At 44.0% G+C, this 14,914-nt stretch overlaps 1 protein-coding gene across 3 annotated transcripts in view; it reads left to right on the plus strand.

The window, feature by feature from the left end:
- The window catches only part of HGD (homogentisate 1,2-dioxygenase), a 41,016-nt gene extending 26,286 nt beyond the window's left edge, over window positions 1-14,730 (plus strand). For all 3 annotated transcript variants that reach the window (XM_034788488.1, XM_034788505.1, XM_034788497.1), the window contains 5 exons: window positions 1,593-1,717; window positions 2,464-2,568; window positions 9,912-10,038; window positions 13,533-13,714; window positions 14,429-14,730. In XM_034788488.1, coding sequence (XP_034644379.1) covers window positions 1,593-1,717; window positions 2,464-2,568; window positions 9,912-10,038; window positions 13,533-13,714; window positions 14,429-14,560 — 671 coding nt within the window. In that variant the 3' untranslated portion in view covers window positions 14,561-14,730. The remainder of the gene's footprint in view (window positions 1-1,592; window positions 1,718-2,463; window positions 2,569-9,911; window positions 10,039-13,532; window positions 13,715-14,428) is intronic.
- Window positions 14,731-14,914: the final 184 nt, after the last annotated feature.

The following is a 14,914-nucleotide window of genomic DNA, read 5'->3' on the forward strand; positions in this document are numbered from 1 at the left end:
CTAAGTTTCTGAAGTTTCATGCAGTAGGGAAGCTGCATTAAAGGTATGCATACCTACGGCACAGCCAGCGTCTGGCATCTGCCTGCCCAGACCAGCATTTGCACCTGCAATTTGGGTAGCCAGCCATTTGTGCTCCGTTACTGTATCTGATTAGTGTGTGTAAGTGCTCATTGGTGCAAGTACACAAGGCCAAAAGTCCACATACCCTTCTAGCTACAGAAGGTCATCAGCTTTGCATTGTGTTCTCAGAGGATGGAGGATGAAGAGGAGGAGTCTCAGATTTTCTTCCCCCATCTCCAATGCATGGGACAAGAACCCAGAAAGGATTCTTCCAAAGAGGAAATTGCTGTGGGAACTGGAGATCATTAAAGTGGGAAGGATAGGAGCCAGGTCTCAAATGGAGTCTTCTCTCTTCAGTTGGAGAACTATGTAACCAGCAACTGTTTGGCCAGAAACCACCAAAATACCCCCTTCTGTGTGATGTGTGCTCTGCAGATCCTTTGCCTTGTTCACTGCATGCACTAGAGTCCTGTGGTCCTGTGGAATGAGATTATAAGAGTGATTCTTCAGCATACTTAGCTGTAGCAGTCCAGCCAGGATATAGTGATTTCATGTTGTCGTTGCAGTCAGTGCCTGTTTCATATGATTATTTATACTATTTTCCTATGTATTTGTAACAAGCTTTTACATTAGTTAGCGTTTTTCAGAGACATCTTTGGAATTTTTGAGTCTCCGAGAGGGGAGAAATCTATTCTAACACTCACTTTTTGGAGAAAAGAAAATTACTGTACTTGCCTGCAATTCTTCTTTTCAGGAGGTAGTAATTATAAGAGATCCTCTCCCTACCAGCCACCCAGCTTCCCCCCAGAGATCATGATATATTTTATTCTTGTTTAACTTCACTTTTCACTTGAAAACTGACAGCTGGAGGAAAGTACTGACTGTTAAACCTCAGCAGCAGGTAGTAATGCCTGGCACTTTTATCCAAGGAAGTCAAAGTTCTTTGTATTAATAACAATAATAATGAGGAGAAGAAGAAGAATGCTTAGCACTCAAATGGTGCTTTACACTTGAAAATGTTCTACAGACATTAACTAACTCTTACAATACACCTAAAACTAAATAAGTATCATTAGCCTCATTTTATTATTATTTTCCACACATCCAGAAATGTGCTAGTGCCTGAGGACTTTCTAGAGATCTTTCCCCAAGGTTATACAACCAGTCAGCGACAGAGCCAGGAATAGAAAGTCCCTGATGTCTCATCCTCTTCTGCCACCCCAAGGTAACACACACCCTCAATAGTCTGGGACTAACAGTGTAGTAATCAGAGCTGTGAGAGTTGTCTGACTCCCATGATGGGAACATGGACTTAAATGCCAGGGCGTGTAACAGTGACCCCTGTCTGAGAATAAGGATTACAGGTAAATAGTTTTGTTGGGAAAAATAAGCCTCTTTATGGAGTACAGTGAAGTGCCTCTAAAGTCATTCAAACTCCAAAAATACACCGGTGTAACCAGGGAAGGACAACTGTCCCACTTTGTAAAGACATCACCTATAATCTTGCTACTTTCTTTTTTTTTCTACCCGAGGGGCCAATGGTCTGGCTAACCCACGAGATTTCTTAGTGCCAGTTGCCTGGTATGAAGATCGCCAAGTAGCAGGTGACTACACAGTGATCAGCAAGTACCAGGGCAAGTTGTTTTCAGCCCAACAGGTAAGGAAATCAGAGTCCTTTTCACAAAGACTGGATCACACTGAAGCTCTATGAGTTATAATAAGTGCACATTGTAGGATGTACCATTTACCAACATGGCAAATAACTTTGGGGACCAATCCTTCTCCCACTGAAGTCAGCGGCCAAACTCCCATGAGTTAAATGAAAGCAGGATTGAGCCCATTGTTTGTTGGCACATTTCTCCCTCCAACTAAAATGCTCTCTGTCCATAGTAAATGTTTCTTAAAGAATTGTTTGACTCTGAAGTTAGTGATTCTTTGCCTCTAGGTGATGATTTTTACCTCTCTGCTTCCAAATGCTATTCAATGGCCTATGTGAAAAGACAGGAGTGTGTTTTTGTGGGAGGCCGTTGGTCTAATTTCTAGTGGGCAGGTGTTCCCGTCACAAAAAATTGCCATTACAACTATTTCCTTATGGTTGGTGTCAGCAGTGAAGCCAAGGAGTAAATGGGCCTTGGACACCGAACTCCCCTCTCATCACTAGAGATGGGGCAGGACTGAGGCCCATTGACAGGGTATGGCGAGGTGGAATGTGCCCTGCCACTGCCCAGGCAATACCTGTTCTATGGATACACAGGGGGCTTCGGTCTCCAGGCTGTCAATCGGGCACCGATTACTAACACTGAATGTGTTTTGAATTGCAGAGCAGTGCCCTGTATGTTAGTAGCATGTTTGGAGAGCACTGGGGATAATCCTCTGCTGCCTTTGTTCTTCTTGATTTGATAGGATTTCTCCCCATTCAATGTGGTGGCCTGGCATGGGAACTACACACCATACAAATACAATCTGGATAACTTTATGGTCATCAATTCTGTTGCTTTTGACCATGCGGTAAGTTCTAAGGCTGTCAATATAGGCATGTATGAGGTGGAGCAATGAAATTGGCACCTATGATATCTAAAGCCATTGGGAGCTGTGGGTGCTCAACACCACGGAAAAACTAGGTCTCTTATTAGGAGCCTAAATATAGATTTAGGAGCATAACTGGGGTATCTAAGTTTGAAAATGTTGACCTAGCTTCTCCAGTGCCACACAATGTGTCAGTGGCAGAGATGGAAATAGAACCTGGGACAGTTCTGTTGCCCAGTCTCCTGCAACACACTACCCCGCCTCTTCATCTCAGTCTTCTGCTTGCCACACTATAAGGCCAAAGTCTAATTCAGCCTGAAACAAATGTCTGTAAGTCCTTGGAGTTGGGACCTAATCCTGCAGTGGTGTAAATGGCAGTGTAAGTTGCACAGCAGGTAACTGGTGAATTAGAAAATGGATGTCAGTGGCAAGTCTGTGTAGCTTGCACCATGTTGACATCTCAAGCACCTGTGACTCTGTCTCCTTGAGAACAGCTGGGAAAGCGCTCAACAGGGCTGTGCAAGGCAAGACAGTTCCCACACAGAGTGGGCCCAATTCTCCAGTCCATTACACTTGTTCTATGTTGAAACACGTTGTTTTACGTTGGGTGAAACTGGTGTAACAGGGAGGGAACTCGGGCCTTACATCAGGGAATCTTACACCCTCCTGATTGTTGCTTTTCCTGTTATACCTTGAATAGGTAGAGGGGGGAATATAAGGTACAGTCCTTTTTGCACACCTGCTAAATTGATCGGACTTAGTCTAGTTTATCACTTACTCCTGATTTTTGACTGACTTACACCAGGCATGTTGCTGACAGCACTGTGTGTCCCTGCTGAGTTTGGACCACAGCTGTCTTTCAGTAATATTATATAGTTCTTATTAATTACTATTTAACATTTCTGTTGTGGGAGCACTTGGAGTCCACAACCAGGTTGAACTCCATTGTGCTAGGCCCTATATGAACATATAAAAAATGCCAGTCCCAGTGGCAAAGAGCTTGCGCTCTAAGAGACAAGACATAACAGGTGGATGAGACAAACAAGCAGACGAGGGTGGGGAAATCACTACTGCTTTTTACACTGGGCCCAATTCAGCTCTGGTGTAAAGGGGCACAAGTGCTGCACATGCTTACACATCGCTGAATGTGGCCCAGTTTGCAAAACATTGCTTTACAACGTGGCCCAATGAAGGAACTCTGCACCTACAAGGAGAGCTGACAATTGGAGTTGATGTCCACTGTGCAAGTCAGAGAAGAGAATTCTGCCTCAAATTCTCATTCTGATTCACCTCTCAGTTAGAAAATGACTCTGTGGAGTGTTTCCTTTAGGTCCCCTAAGCCCAGGGCTGTAACTGTATTTGAAGAATTGGCAGCTTTCATTGTAATACTTTTCATAAGCATTATAAACTAACAAAAGCCAAAATCAATGCAAGCGGTTTCTCTTATAAAGAACCAGCCCAGTGAAATATTTGTTTTCATTAGGCTATCTCTTGGCATTGCTTCTGCATGTGAGAATGGAGAATTTCTAGTTAGGCAGCCAACAGAAAGCATTGCTCAGACTCTAGTTAAACATGCCAAGGGAAAGGATGATCTTGTGATGAAAGCCCAGGGACTCTGACTGGAGTCCAGTCCCAGCTAGGCTACTAAACCACTATGTGGCCTGAGGCAAGTCACAATCTCTCTGTGCCTCTATTTCCTCACTTGTAAAAAGGAGGAACGTAATCATTTCCCACCTCATGAGGGGCTGGGAGGCTAAGTTCCTAGTCCATTGGATGGTCTTGTCTTTGGTAAACTTCACAGAAAGGGTTGAGGAGGAGTTGTGGAGTCAAGACTTCTGGGCTCTGTCATTGCCTTACTGTGCACTCTTGAACAAATCACTCCTCTTCCCCATCTGTTAAGGGGGATGATAGTGCTGACCCACCAGGATTTTCTTGATTTGTGTCTGTAAAATGTTCTTCAGACTAAAACTAGGTAAGGACAAAGTGCTGTTTTATTACCACAGACAAATATACTTCTCAATATACTGAGCCCCTCCCCCCCCACCTCGCCGCTGCCCTTTCAGCACAATCTTCATCCAGGCCCCACCAACCAGCAGCCATGCTCACCTGCAGGCCACACTCACAAGTCTCTAGATTGATGTCCCAACTAAGCTCTCGTCAGCCCATAGATCTTCCCTGCACGCACATTCCTGGCAAATGCCGCGCTGGGCACTGTGTATAATTCTATCAGATCTGGGGTTGGTGTGTTCTCTCCATTTCTGCTTCCTCCTCATTCAGTTTCACTCTCTTTTTTTTTTCAGCTGGTCTCTGTAGTGAGAGGAATCATAGAAATGGAGGGCTGGAAGGGACCTTGAGAAGTCATTAAGTCCAGCCCCTTTCACTGAGGTGGGACTAATTAAACCTAGACCATCCCTGACGTGTTTGTCCAACCTGTTCTTAAAAACCTCCAATGACAGGGATTCCACAGCCTCCCTTGGAAGCCTGTTCTAGAGCTTGACTATCCTTACAGTTAGAAGGTTTTCCTAATATCTAACCTAAATCTGCCTTGCTGCAGATTAAGCCCATGGAGACATTAGGTCCATTAAGACATGGAGAACAACTGATCACCATCTTCTTTATAACAGCCTTGAACATATTTGAAGACTGTTATCGGGTCCCTCTCAGTCTTCTTCTCTCAAGACTAAACATGCCCAGTTTTTTTAACCTTTCCTCACAGGTCAGGTTTTCTAAACTTTTGATCATTTTTATTGTTCTCTGGCCTCTCTCCAATTTGTGCACATCTTTCCTAAAGTGCAGCGCCCAGAATTGGACACAGTACTTCAGTTGAGGCCTCACCAGTGTTTAGTAGAGAGGACAGTTACCTTCCGTGTCTTACATACAACACTATGGGTAATACACCCCAGAATGATATTAGCCTTTTTTTTGCAACTGCATTACGTTGTTGGTTCATATTCAATTTGTGCTCCACTATAAACCCCAGATCCTTTTCAGCAGTACGACCACCTATCCAGCTTTTCCCCATTTTGTAGTTGTGCATTTTATTTTTCCTTCCTAGAGTGCAGTACTTTGCACTTGTCTTTCTTCATGTTCATCTTGTTGATTTCAGACCAATTCTCTTAATTTGTCAGGATCGTTTTGAATTCCAATCCTGTCCTCCAAAGTGCTTACAAGTCCCTTCCCCTCAACTTGGTGTTATCTGCAAATTTTATAAGCATACTTTCCTTTCTATTATCCAAATTGTTAATGAAAATATTGAATAGTACAGGACCCAGAACTGACCTCTGCAGGGGCCCACTAGATATGCCCTTCCAATTTGACAGCGAACCGTTGATAACTACTCTGAATGTAGTCTTCCAACCAGCTGTGCAACCACTGTAACGCGGCCTGCAGTGGCTCAGAAGCATGAGTATCAACATCAGAGCAGACAGTTAGGAACTAGGCACAAACCTCAAATTGGTTGTGAGTTCTATACATAGATTTCCAAACTAGTTATCAAGTGTAAACTGCTCAGTCACTATAACAGCCTTAACACGGAGTCACAGACTGTCCCCTGGGCTACTCCAATCTATCTCACCACTCAGATGGTCCCTTACACAAAGAATCACAGCAATATTTAGGTTACTCCCAGTCCCCAAGGACCAGTCACTTACTCTAGATTAATTGCCCCATAGATCTCACACTAATGATAACACTTGTAGCCAATCCTATAATAAACTATTTAAACATTTATGAACTAGGAAAAGAAAACCAGAGAGTTATTTACAAGGTTAAAGCAAGTAAACATAGATACCCAGATGAGTTCCAATCTTAAGTTTTAAAAGATGATAGAAGCTTCTATATTCGGCAAACTCTGTATGTCCTGTAGGGCTAACCCAGGCTAAGCAGCTGGGGATCTCATGCTTATGCCTAGAAACCTTGCCCCCCAGAGTCCAATCAGCATAATCAGTTCCTTCTTGTTAGAGGTTTTATCCCTCTCCTGTAACGTGCTGTGAGCTACCAACTCAGCAGATGGGAGGAATCCACTTGCATGATTCATCTGCATGGGCAGGAGGGCAGAACAACAAAAGGCTTTTGTTGACAGTATATAGGGAAATTCCACTTGCAACACTGCACAATAGTCCATCTGGTATCAATAGACCTTTCCTGTTGGGAAGGCCATAACACCTTCTGTTGAAGATCAACTCTTAATACTAGTTAATGTCTCTCTCCTATCTGGTGATTTAGACAGGCACAGAGACTCACAATACAGTTGTTCAAATACTACCTTACAATATGGAATACAGATGTTGTAAGTGAGATCAATGCATATGGCAATTCACAAGCATTCAATAAAGTATAAACACTAAACACATTCTTATAGTTCTAATACCTATTTTAACAATACTAACACACAGGTGAGTCAGACTGATTCCAGCTATGTATTGGTCAATGTTCAATTGAGACATGGGGACCCTGTCATGAGCTGGCACCTGGCCTGCCAGTGTCACATTCAATTTATAGTAATTTCATCTAGACCACATCATTAGTTTGCTAATGAGAATGTCATGAGACACTGTATCAAAAGCCTTACTAAAATCAAGATATATCACATCTACAGCTTCCCCTATCCACTAGGCCATTAACCCTGACAAAGAAGGAAATTAAGATGGTTTAGCATGATTTGTTCTTGAAAAATCCATGGTGCCTATTCCTTAAACTCTATTATCCTAGAAGTGCTTACAAATTGTTTAATAATTTGTTCAGGTATCTTTCCAGGCATTGAAATTAAGCTGACTAGTCTATAATTTCCCAGGTCATCTTTGTTCCCCTTTTTAAAGATAGTTACTATGTTTGTCCTTCTCCAGTCCTCTGGGACCTCAATCATCCTCAAGGAATTCTCAAAGATAATTGCTAACGGTGCCAGGATTGCTTCAGCCAATTCATTAAGTAACCCTCGGATGAATTTAATCAGATCTTGCCAACTTGAATACATCTAATGTATCTAAATATTTTTTAACTTGTCCTTTCCCTGTTTTGGCGTACATTTCTTCCTTCTGGTTATTATTGTATTGAGTATCTGATCACTATTAACCTTTTTAGTGAAGACTGAAGCAAAACAGGCATTAAACTCTTCAAGCTTCTTGATGTCATCAGTTATTAGCTCTCTTTCCCTCTAAGTTGAGGACCTACACTTTCCTTCATCTTTCTCTTGCTCCTAATGTACTCAAAGAACCTCCTCTTATTGCCTTTTATGACCCCTGCTAAATGTAACTCATTTTGGCCCTTAGCCTTTCTGATGTTGTCCCTAACATGTTTGTGCTATTCTTTTGTTTTCATCCTTAGCAATTCATCCATGTTCCCACTTTTTGTAGGATTTCTTTTTGATTTTCAGATCATTAAAGAGTTCCTGATGGAGCCATATTGGCCTCTTTATTATTCTTCCTATCTTTTCTTTACATCAGGATAGTTTGCAGTTGTGTCTTTAATATTGTCTCATTGAGAAACTTACTAATTCCTCTTTTCCTGAGATTTTCTTCCCATAGATTCATAGATTATAGGACTGGAAGGGACCTCGAGAGGTCATCGAGTCCAGTCCCCTGCCCGCATGGCAGGACCAAATACTGTCTAGACCATCCCTGATAGACATTTATCTAACCTACTCTTAAATATCTCCAGAGATTCCACAACGTCCCTAGGCAATTTGTTCCAGTGTTTAACCACCCTGACAGTTAGGAACTTTTTCCTAATGTCCAACCTAGACCTCCCTTGCTGCAGTTTAAACCCATTGTTTCTGGTTCTATCCTTAGAGGCTAAGGTGAACAAGTTCTCTCCCTCCTCCTTATGACACCCTTTTAGATACCTGAAAACTGCTATCATGTCCCCTCTGTCTTCTCTTTTCCAAACTAAACAAACCCAATTCTTTCAGCCTTCCTTCATAGGTCATGTTCTCAAGACCTTTAATCATTCTTGTTGCTCTTCTTTGGACCCTTTCCAATTTCTCCACATCTTTTTTAAAATGCGGCGCCCAGAACTGGACACAATACTCCAGCTGAGGCCTAACCAGAGCAGAGTAGAGCGGAAGAATGACTTCTCGTGTCTTGCTCACAACACACCTGTTAATACATCCCAGAATCATGTTTGCTTTTTTTGCAACAGCATCACACTGTTGACTCATATTTAGCTTGTGGTCCACTATAACCCCTAGATCCCTTTCTGCCGTACTCCTTCCTAGACAGTCTTTTCCCATTCTGTATGTGTGAAATTGATTTTTCCTTCCTAAGTGGAGCACTTTGCATTTGTCTTTGTTAAACTTCATCCTTTTTAACTCAGACCATTTCTCCAATTTGTCCAGATCATTTTGAATTATGACCCTGTCCTCCAAAGTAGTTGCAATCCCTCCCAGTTTGGTATCATCCGCAAACTTAATAAGCGTACTTTCTATGCCAATATCTAAGTCGTTGATGAAAATATTGAACAGAGCCGGTCCCAAAACAGACCCCTGCGGTACCCCACTCGTTACGCCTTTCCAGCAGGATTGGGAACCATTAATAACAACTCTCTGAGTACGGTTATCCAGCCAGTTATGGGACCTTACTTGCCAGTTCTCTGAGTCTGTTAAAGTCTGGTTTTTTAAAGTCCATTTTCCTTATTCTGCTGCGGTCACTCCTTCCTTTCCTTATCATTTCTAATCTATCATTTCATGAACGCTTTCACCCAAATTGCCTTCCACCTTCAGATTCACAACCAACGTCTCCCTGTTGGTCAGAATCAAGTCTAAAATGGCTGTTCCCCTGGTTACTTCCGCCACCTTCTGAAACAAAAAGTTGTCCCCCATACATTCTGGGAACTTATTGGAAATGTTGTGTTTTGCCATATTAGGGTCACTCGAGAGGAGCAGAGCTGTATGGTCTCCCCTGAAGCCGGCATCCCCTTTGGGATGAGGAAGTGCTGCAGCATTCTGGGCTCAGGACAGCCCCTCTTCCTCTCTGCAGTCAGTGCTGCAGCCATGTGAGGGACTCAGTAGGACCCAGACAAGATGGTGGAAGGTCAGGGATGGCAGAGTGCTTGTCATGGAAGAGACAAGAATTGGAGCTCTTCTAGGCCAGCCAAATAAGGAAGCAGCCTATCCCGTCTCCTTCCTCCTATGCCCAGAATGGGTGGCCTCACGCCAGCCAAGAAATCCCACTCGCCCTCCAAACCATTTCTAAAATGCAGGTGATGAAAGTGTTTCAGAGGGTGAGAGGCTGAATTGGCAGGTGTGGCTCACGGGATGCAGCTGAACTGACAGGGCTGAACTTAGCCATGTTTTCTGATTGGCCATCCTGTTTGTTTGTTTTTTTCTGTAGGACCCATCTATTTTCACTGTCTTGACAGCCAAGTCAACCCGACCTGGAGTGGCACTTGCTGACTTTGTCATCTTCCCGCCCCGATGGGGGGTGGCAAACAACACCTTCCGGCCACCTTATTACCACAGTATGTCTGCCTTTTACTCAGTTACACTTGAGAAGCAGGTCGGGGGAGGGGGTCAAACAAGCCATGCTTCCTGTTCTCCATAGGAGCCACAAGGAGAAAGATGGCTTTGCCTGCATCCTCTCACTCAGCTAACGGGGGCCACTTGCAGCCAGCCAGGCTTTCTTGGGGCAGGAACCAATGGAAAGCTGTCCCCATTTACAGCAGCCGAGAACAACTGTACAGGAGGTGACGTGGCTTGTGGTTACACACGTACATTTATTCGTATTAGAGAAGCACCTAGTGGCCCCACCAAGGTTGGGTCCCCATTGTACTGGCACTGTGCAAACGCCTAATAAGGGTATGTCTGCATTACAAGCGAAGGTGTGAGTGTAGCATGGGAAGGAAGACCCACACCAGCTTTAATCTAGGTAGAGCAGGTAACAGTAGTAGTTAGTAGTGAAGACACAGTGGCTCGAACTTCAGTGCAAGCTAGCTGCCTTAGTACAGCCCAATGGGGGACCATGGATATGTATTCAGGTTGTCGGCCTACACCGGAATCTGTGCTCCATATCTTCCCAGCTATTTTTAGCTATGCTATCTAAATTAAAGCAAGCATGGGTGTACCTACCCAAGCTATAATTGCATGTTAATTTGCAGTGTAGACATACCCTATAAATAGTCCCTGCCCGCTAATGCTTACCATCACACCGGAGAAGAGAGACAAAGGGTGGGAGAAAGCAAGTATTATCCCCATTTTATAGATGGGGAATTGAGGCATTGAGTGGTTAAGTGACTTGCTCAAGATCACACGGGAAGTCTGTGTCAGAACTGGCACTGGACCCTAGATCTTCTGAGCTCCTCTCCAGTGCCATAACCACAAGGCCATCCTTCTTCACCACTTCATGTGTATCTAGTTGGAAAGTGGTGCTGTTGTTACCCCAGGAATATCTGGGGCGCTTACAGGTAGAGATTTGGATCCAGTGTCTTCCTCAGTCCTGTTCCTAGTGACAGGTGACTACATCATGGAAGAAATATAATCCTCTGCCACCATCACTGTTGGCTCCTTGTTGGCTGGCCCTGGACAGGGGCCAAGGACTGAATGCACCATAGAGATTCATTTACCCCCAACCCTAAGCAGTTCTCCCTTGTGGACATGGGGGAAACACCTTGCTGGGAAAGCCTGGCTTTGCAGTCCATGCAGTGCCTATAAATAAGAAGCCTTGGTTTCCAGGGATGTCACTGCCACACCTATGATAGCACTAAAGTCACTTTAAAAAGAATCAAACATTTATTGTGTTCATCTTAAAACATTTGTGTAATAATAATTTCTCCACCCTCCCACTCCCGCCGTTACTTGGACTTAGTTCTGAAGGACAGCCGGGGGGTCTTTTCTGATAAAAACCCAGCCCCCTGACAGCACAAGGGGCAGTTGTGCGTCCATCTGAATAAATCCCAGAGGCAAGTCCTTGGCTTATTCTCCTGCTCTCGTTTTAAATAATGAAAGAAAGGGAAAACAGCTAGACACCAGTTACACCAGGTCACTGCGAGTGTGTTTGTGAAACACTAAATTCATATTTATAGGATTGTTTTTCACCTGTGGAACGATGGGGTCTGACCTGGCTCTCTGAACACATTACATTGGCTTAGGAAGGACCCAGTCTTGCAAAATGCTGAACATCTTCAAATTCCGTTGAAATCTGTGGTGCTCATCACCACTGTGGAGGGATAATGGGTTTAAGCAGTTCTCTCTCAAAGATTTTACATGGGATCTAGCCTTTTACCTGCAGAACTATTGCTGTCAAAAACCTGCATTCAGAGAACATGAAGGCTGCACAGTTAGGTACTCAGAACATGAAGTGGCAGTTATGATTTCCCATACCATCTTAACTTTCCCCTTTGTATGAATGCATATATAGGCTTTTATTACATGGGCATACGCTATTTCTCTGTCTTTGAAGGTATTTATATGACCCTCATCCCTGTAGTATCCAAATGTCTGAGAATCATGAATGTATTTGTCTTCCCAGAACCCTACTCAGGGAGGGAAGTGCTGTTTTTCCCATTTTACAGATAGGGAACTGAGGTACAGAGTGGAGTAAGTGATTTGCCTATGGTCACACAGGAAATCTGTGGATGAGCCAAGAATTGAACCTGGGTCATTTCAAGTTCCAAACCAGTGTCCTAACTGCTAGGCTAGCCTTCCTATGATATATTTTACAACCTTAGCTACATCTATGTAACATCTTACCCTTCTGTGCCTCCTAAATGCAGTCCATGAGCCATTTATATGAAAAATTCTCAGTAAACCATTCATACACACGATACTGCAGATTAAGAATGAGTAGTAGTGAACATTTGCTTGCAGATATAGGCTACCTATATTTTTGCTAAAGTAGTTTTGTAGTTAAATGCTTCATCCCCTGAATTGCACTGACGAAAGGGTGCGCTGCTGATTCAAATGGAAATGTAAACACAGCTACCGCCATATGGCTTGATCTTACAAAAATGTGTAGCCAAGCATAATACTAACTACACTGAGTAGACCCATTAGAGTCAAATCTACTGAGGTGAGTGGGTACTACAAGTGGTAGCTGTTTGCAGAACTGGGACTAAAATACCTACTTTAGAGAGACAAGAACATACCTTAATGAGAAATCAAAAGCCAAATTCAGCAACCTTTACACGAGTGGGATCTTATTCCATAAGAGCGTACTGCATTGCTTTTAGTGGGACGAGTGCTCATCATGAGTACCAGTGGCAAAATTTGGCCCATAACCATTAGATATTGCACTTTTATGACCAAGAAGATAGAGTGAGTATAAAAGAATGAAACAAGATGTTAGTGTACACAGGTGGCTCAGAGCTTCTACAAAAATGTGTAGCAATATCACCTAGTGCATAAGGCACTGGAGTAGGCATCAGCAGGCCTGTGTTTTGTTCCTGGTTCTGTCACTGGCCTACTGTGTGGCCTCAGGCAAGTTACTTCAGATCTCTTTGTCTCAGTTTCCCCATCTCCAAAAGCGTGATACTAATATTGACCCTCTTTTATAAAGTGCTTTATGACCTATAAACAGTGCCTATGAACACAAAGTAGTAGTATAGGTTTCTCTACATACAGTTTTAGTACCAATATAATTAAAGCAGTGCAACCCCCTAGTGTGGACGCAGTAATACTGGTTTAAAGGTGCTTATATTGGTATACAGTATGAACTCCTTACATACTGGCATACCTGCATCCAGCTGAGCAGGTTGTACTGCTTTGACTATATCGGTTTCTGAATCCATATAAATGTAATGGTATAAAACCTGCATGTAGAGCAGCCCAAAGAGCACCACATACTGGATCACCAACACTACATCTTGCATCACCCCTGCAGTTGTTTGGAGGTCACTGATTCAAATACTGAGCTGGTCCAGCCCTACTTAGTTTGTGATCTTCAAGGGGATGACCGCCACGCCACAATGACTGCAAATGGTATTGAGTTGTAACATCGATTGTCTCCCCACTTCTATAGGGAACTGTATGAGCGAGTTCATGGGGCTGATCAAAGGGCGCTATGAAGCGAAGGAAGAAGGGTTCCAGCCAGGAGGGGGCAGCCTGCACAGCATGATGACACCCCATGGGCCAGATGCTGAGTGTTTTGAGAAGGCAAGCAAAGCCAGGCTAGAGCCCGAGAGAGTTGCAGAAGGGACCATGGTAAGAGCCCTACAGAGCAAGTAAAATGACTGCCTAGCCAGGTAAAAGCTCTAGCAGCAGCAGCACGTGCTACCAACATGGGTCTCAGAAATGCAGCTCAGACCCTTGCTCTCCCGGTTGGAAGTGTGTCTAGGGAAAGATTTGAAGTGCTGAACACCCAAAATGGGAGCTTGATTGTAGGTGCTCAGCTCCCCCATTGTGACACAACATGCTCAGCTCTTTTGATAATCTGGCCACTTAAAGGGGGAGCTGAGCTTTTTTGGAAATTCTGGCCTCATCTTCTGGGGACAAAACCACACTCCCCTCCACCCCCAGTTCCTCAGACCAACCAATGACTGGCTCTAGAAAATGGTACCCCAGCAGGCCCTGTCCCAGGATTTCTTGGATGGTCTGGATTTTCCAGGATGTTCCCAGGTTCCAAAATCCCTTTTGGGACCTGCCAAACACCAGCATTGCAATGGTACATCTCAATGGGTATTATGTACAATTTTAGGGGTCTTAGCTGGAAGCTTTTTCCCCTTGACTGAGCAGGTAGGAGTTATGCTAGGCTGGCCTCAGCTGGGAACCTCCCCAAACTGAGAAGCTAGGAGCTAGAGTCTGGCCAACACTGGACCTTTGGTGTATTTTCTGTATATACCTAATAAAGCATGATCACTATGCGTGTATTCCCTCCTCTCCTTCCTGCCCTAATGTACTTGCTGTTGTTCCCAACAGGCCTTCATGTTCGAGTCCTCCTTCAGCATGGCTGTTACCACGTGGGGCCTCAAGACCTCCAACTGTCTAGATAGGACCTACTACAAGTGCTGGGAACAGCTGAAAAGCCATTTTAATCCCAGCTGCAAGTAAACAGAAGTGAGCTGCTTGTGCGCTCTCAGGCCAGTCACACTGATGGGAAACAATCAGTGATACCTACAGGGGCAAGGGCTGGTAAAGGAACAAACGTTCCTCAGTACAGCGAGTGCCATTGCTCTGCAGCCATTTCAACAGCGACTGATTAAATGAATTACTCTTGCAAACTTGCGTATCTAGCCTTGAATCGCACCACAGTTCTGAGCTTTCAAGTATCCAATTAAAGTGTAAGAGCTGCAGTGCCCATGCCATGGGGCTCCCCCAGCAGGTGGTGTGGTGTGAAATCGGTGCCTTCTACTGAAGTGAGATAGTGGTAGACTTCCTCTCAGGACACTCATGAAAATATGACAC

The sequence above is a fragment of the Trachemys scripta genome, chromosome 1 (assembly GCF_013100865.1).
Source record: "Trachemys scripta elegans isolate TJP31775 chromosome 1, CAS_Tse_1.0, whole genome shotgun sequence".
NCBI classification, from domain to species: domain Eukaryota; kingdom Metazoa; phylum Chordata; order Testudines; family Emydidae; genus Trachemys; species Trachemys scripta.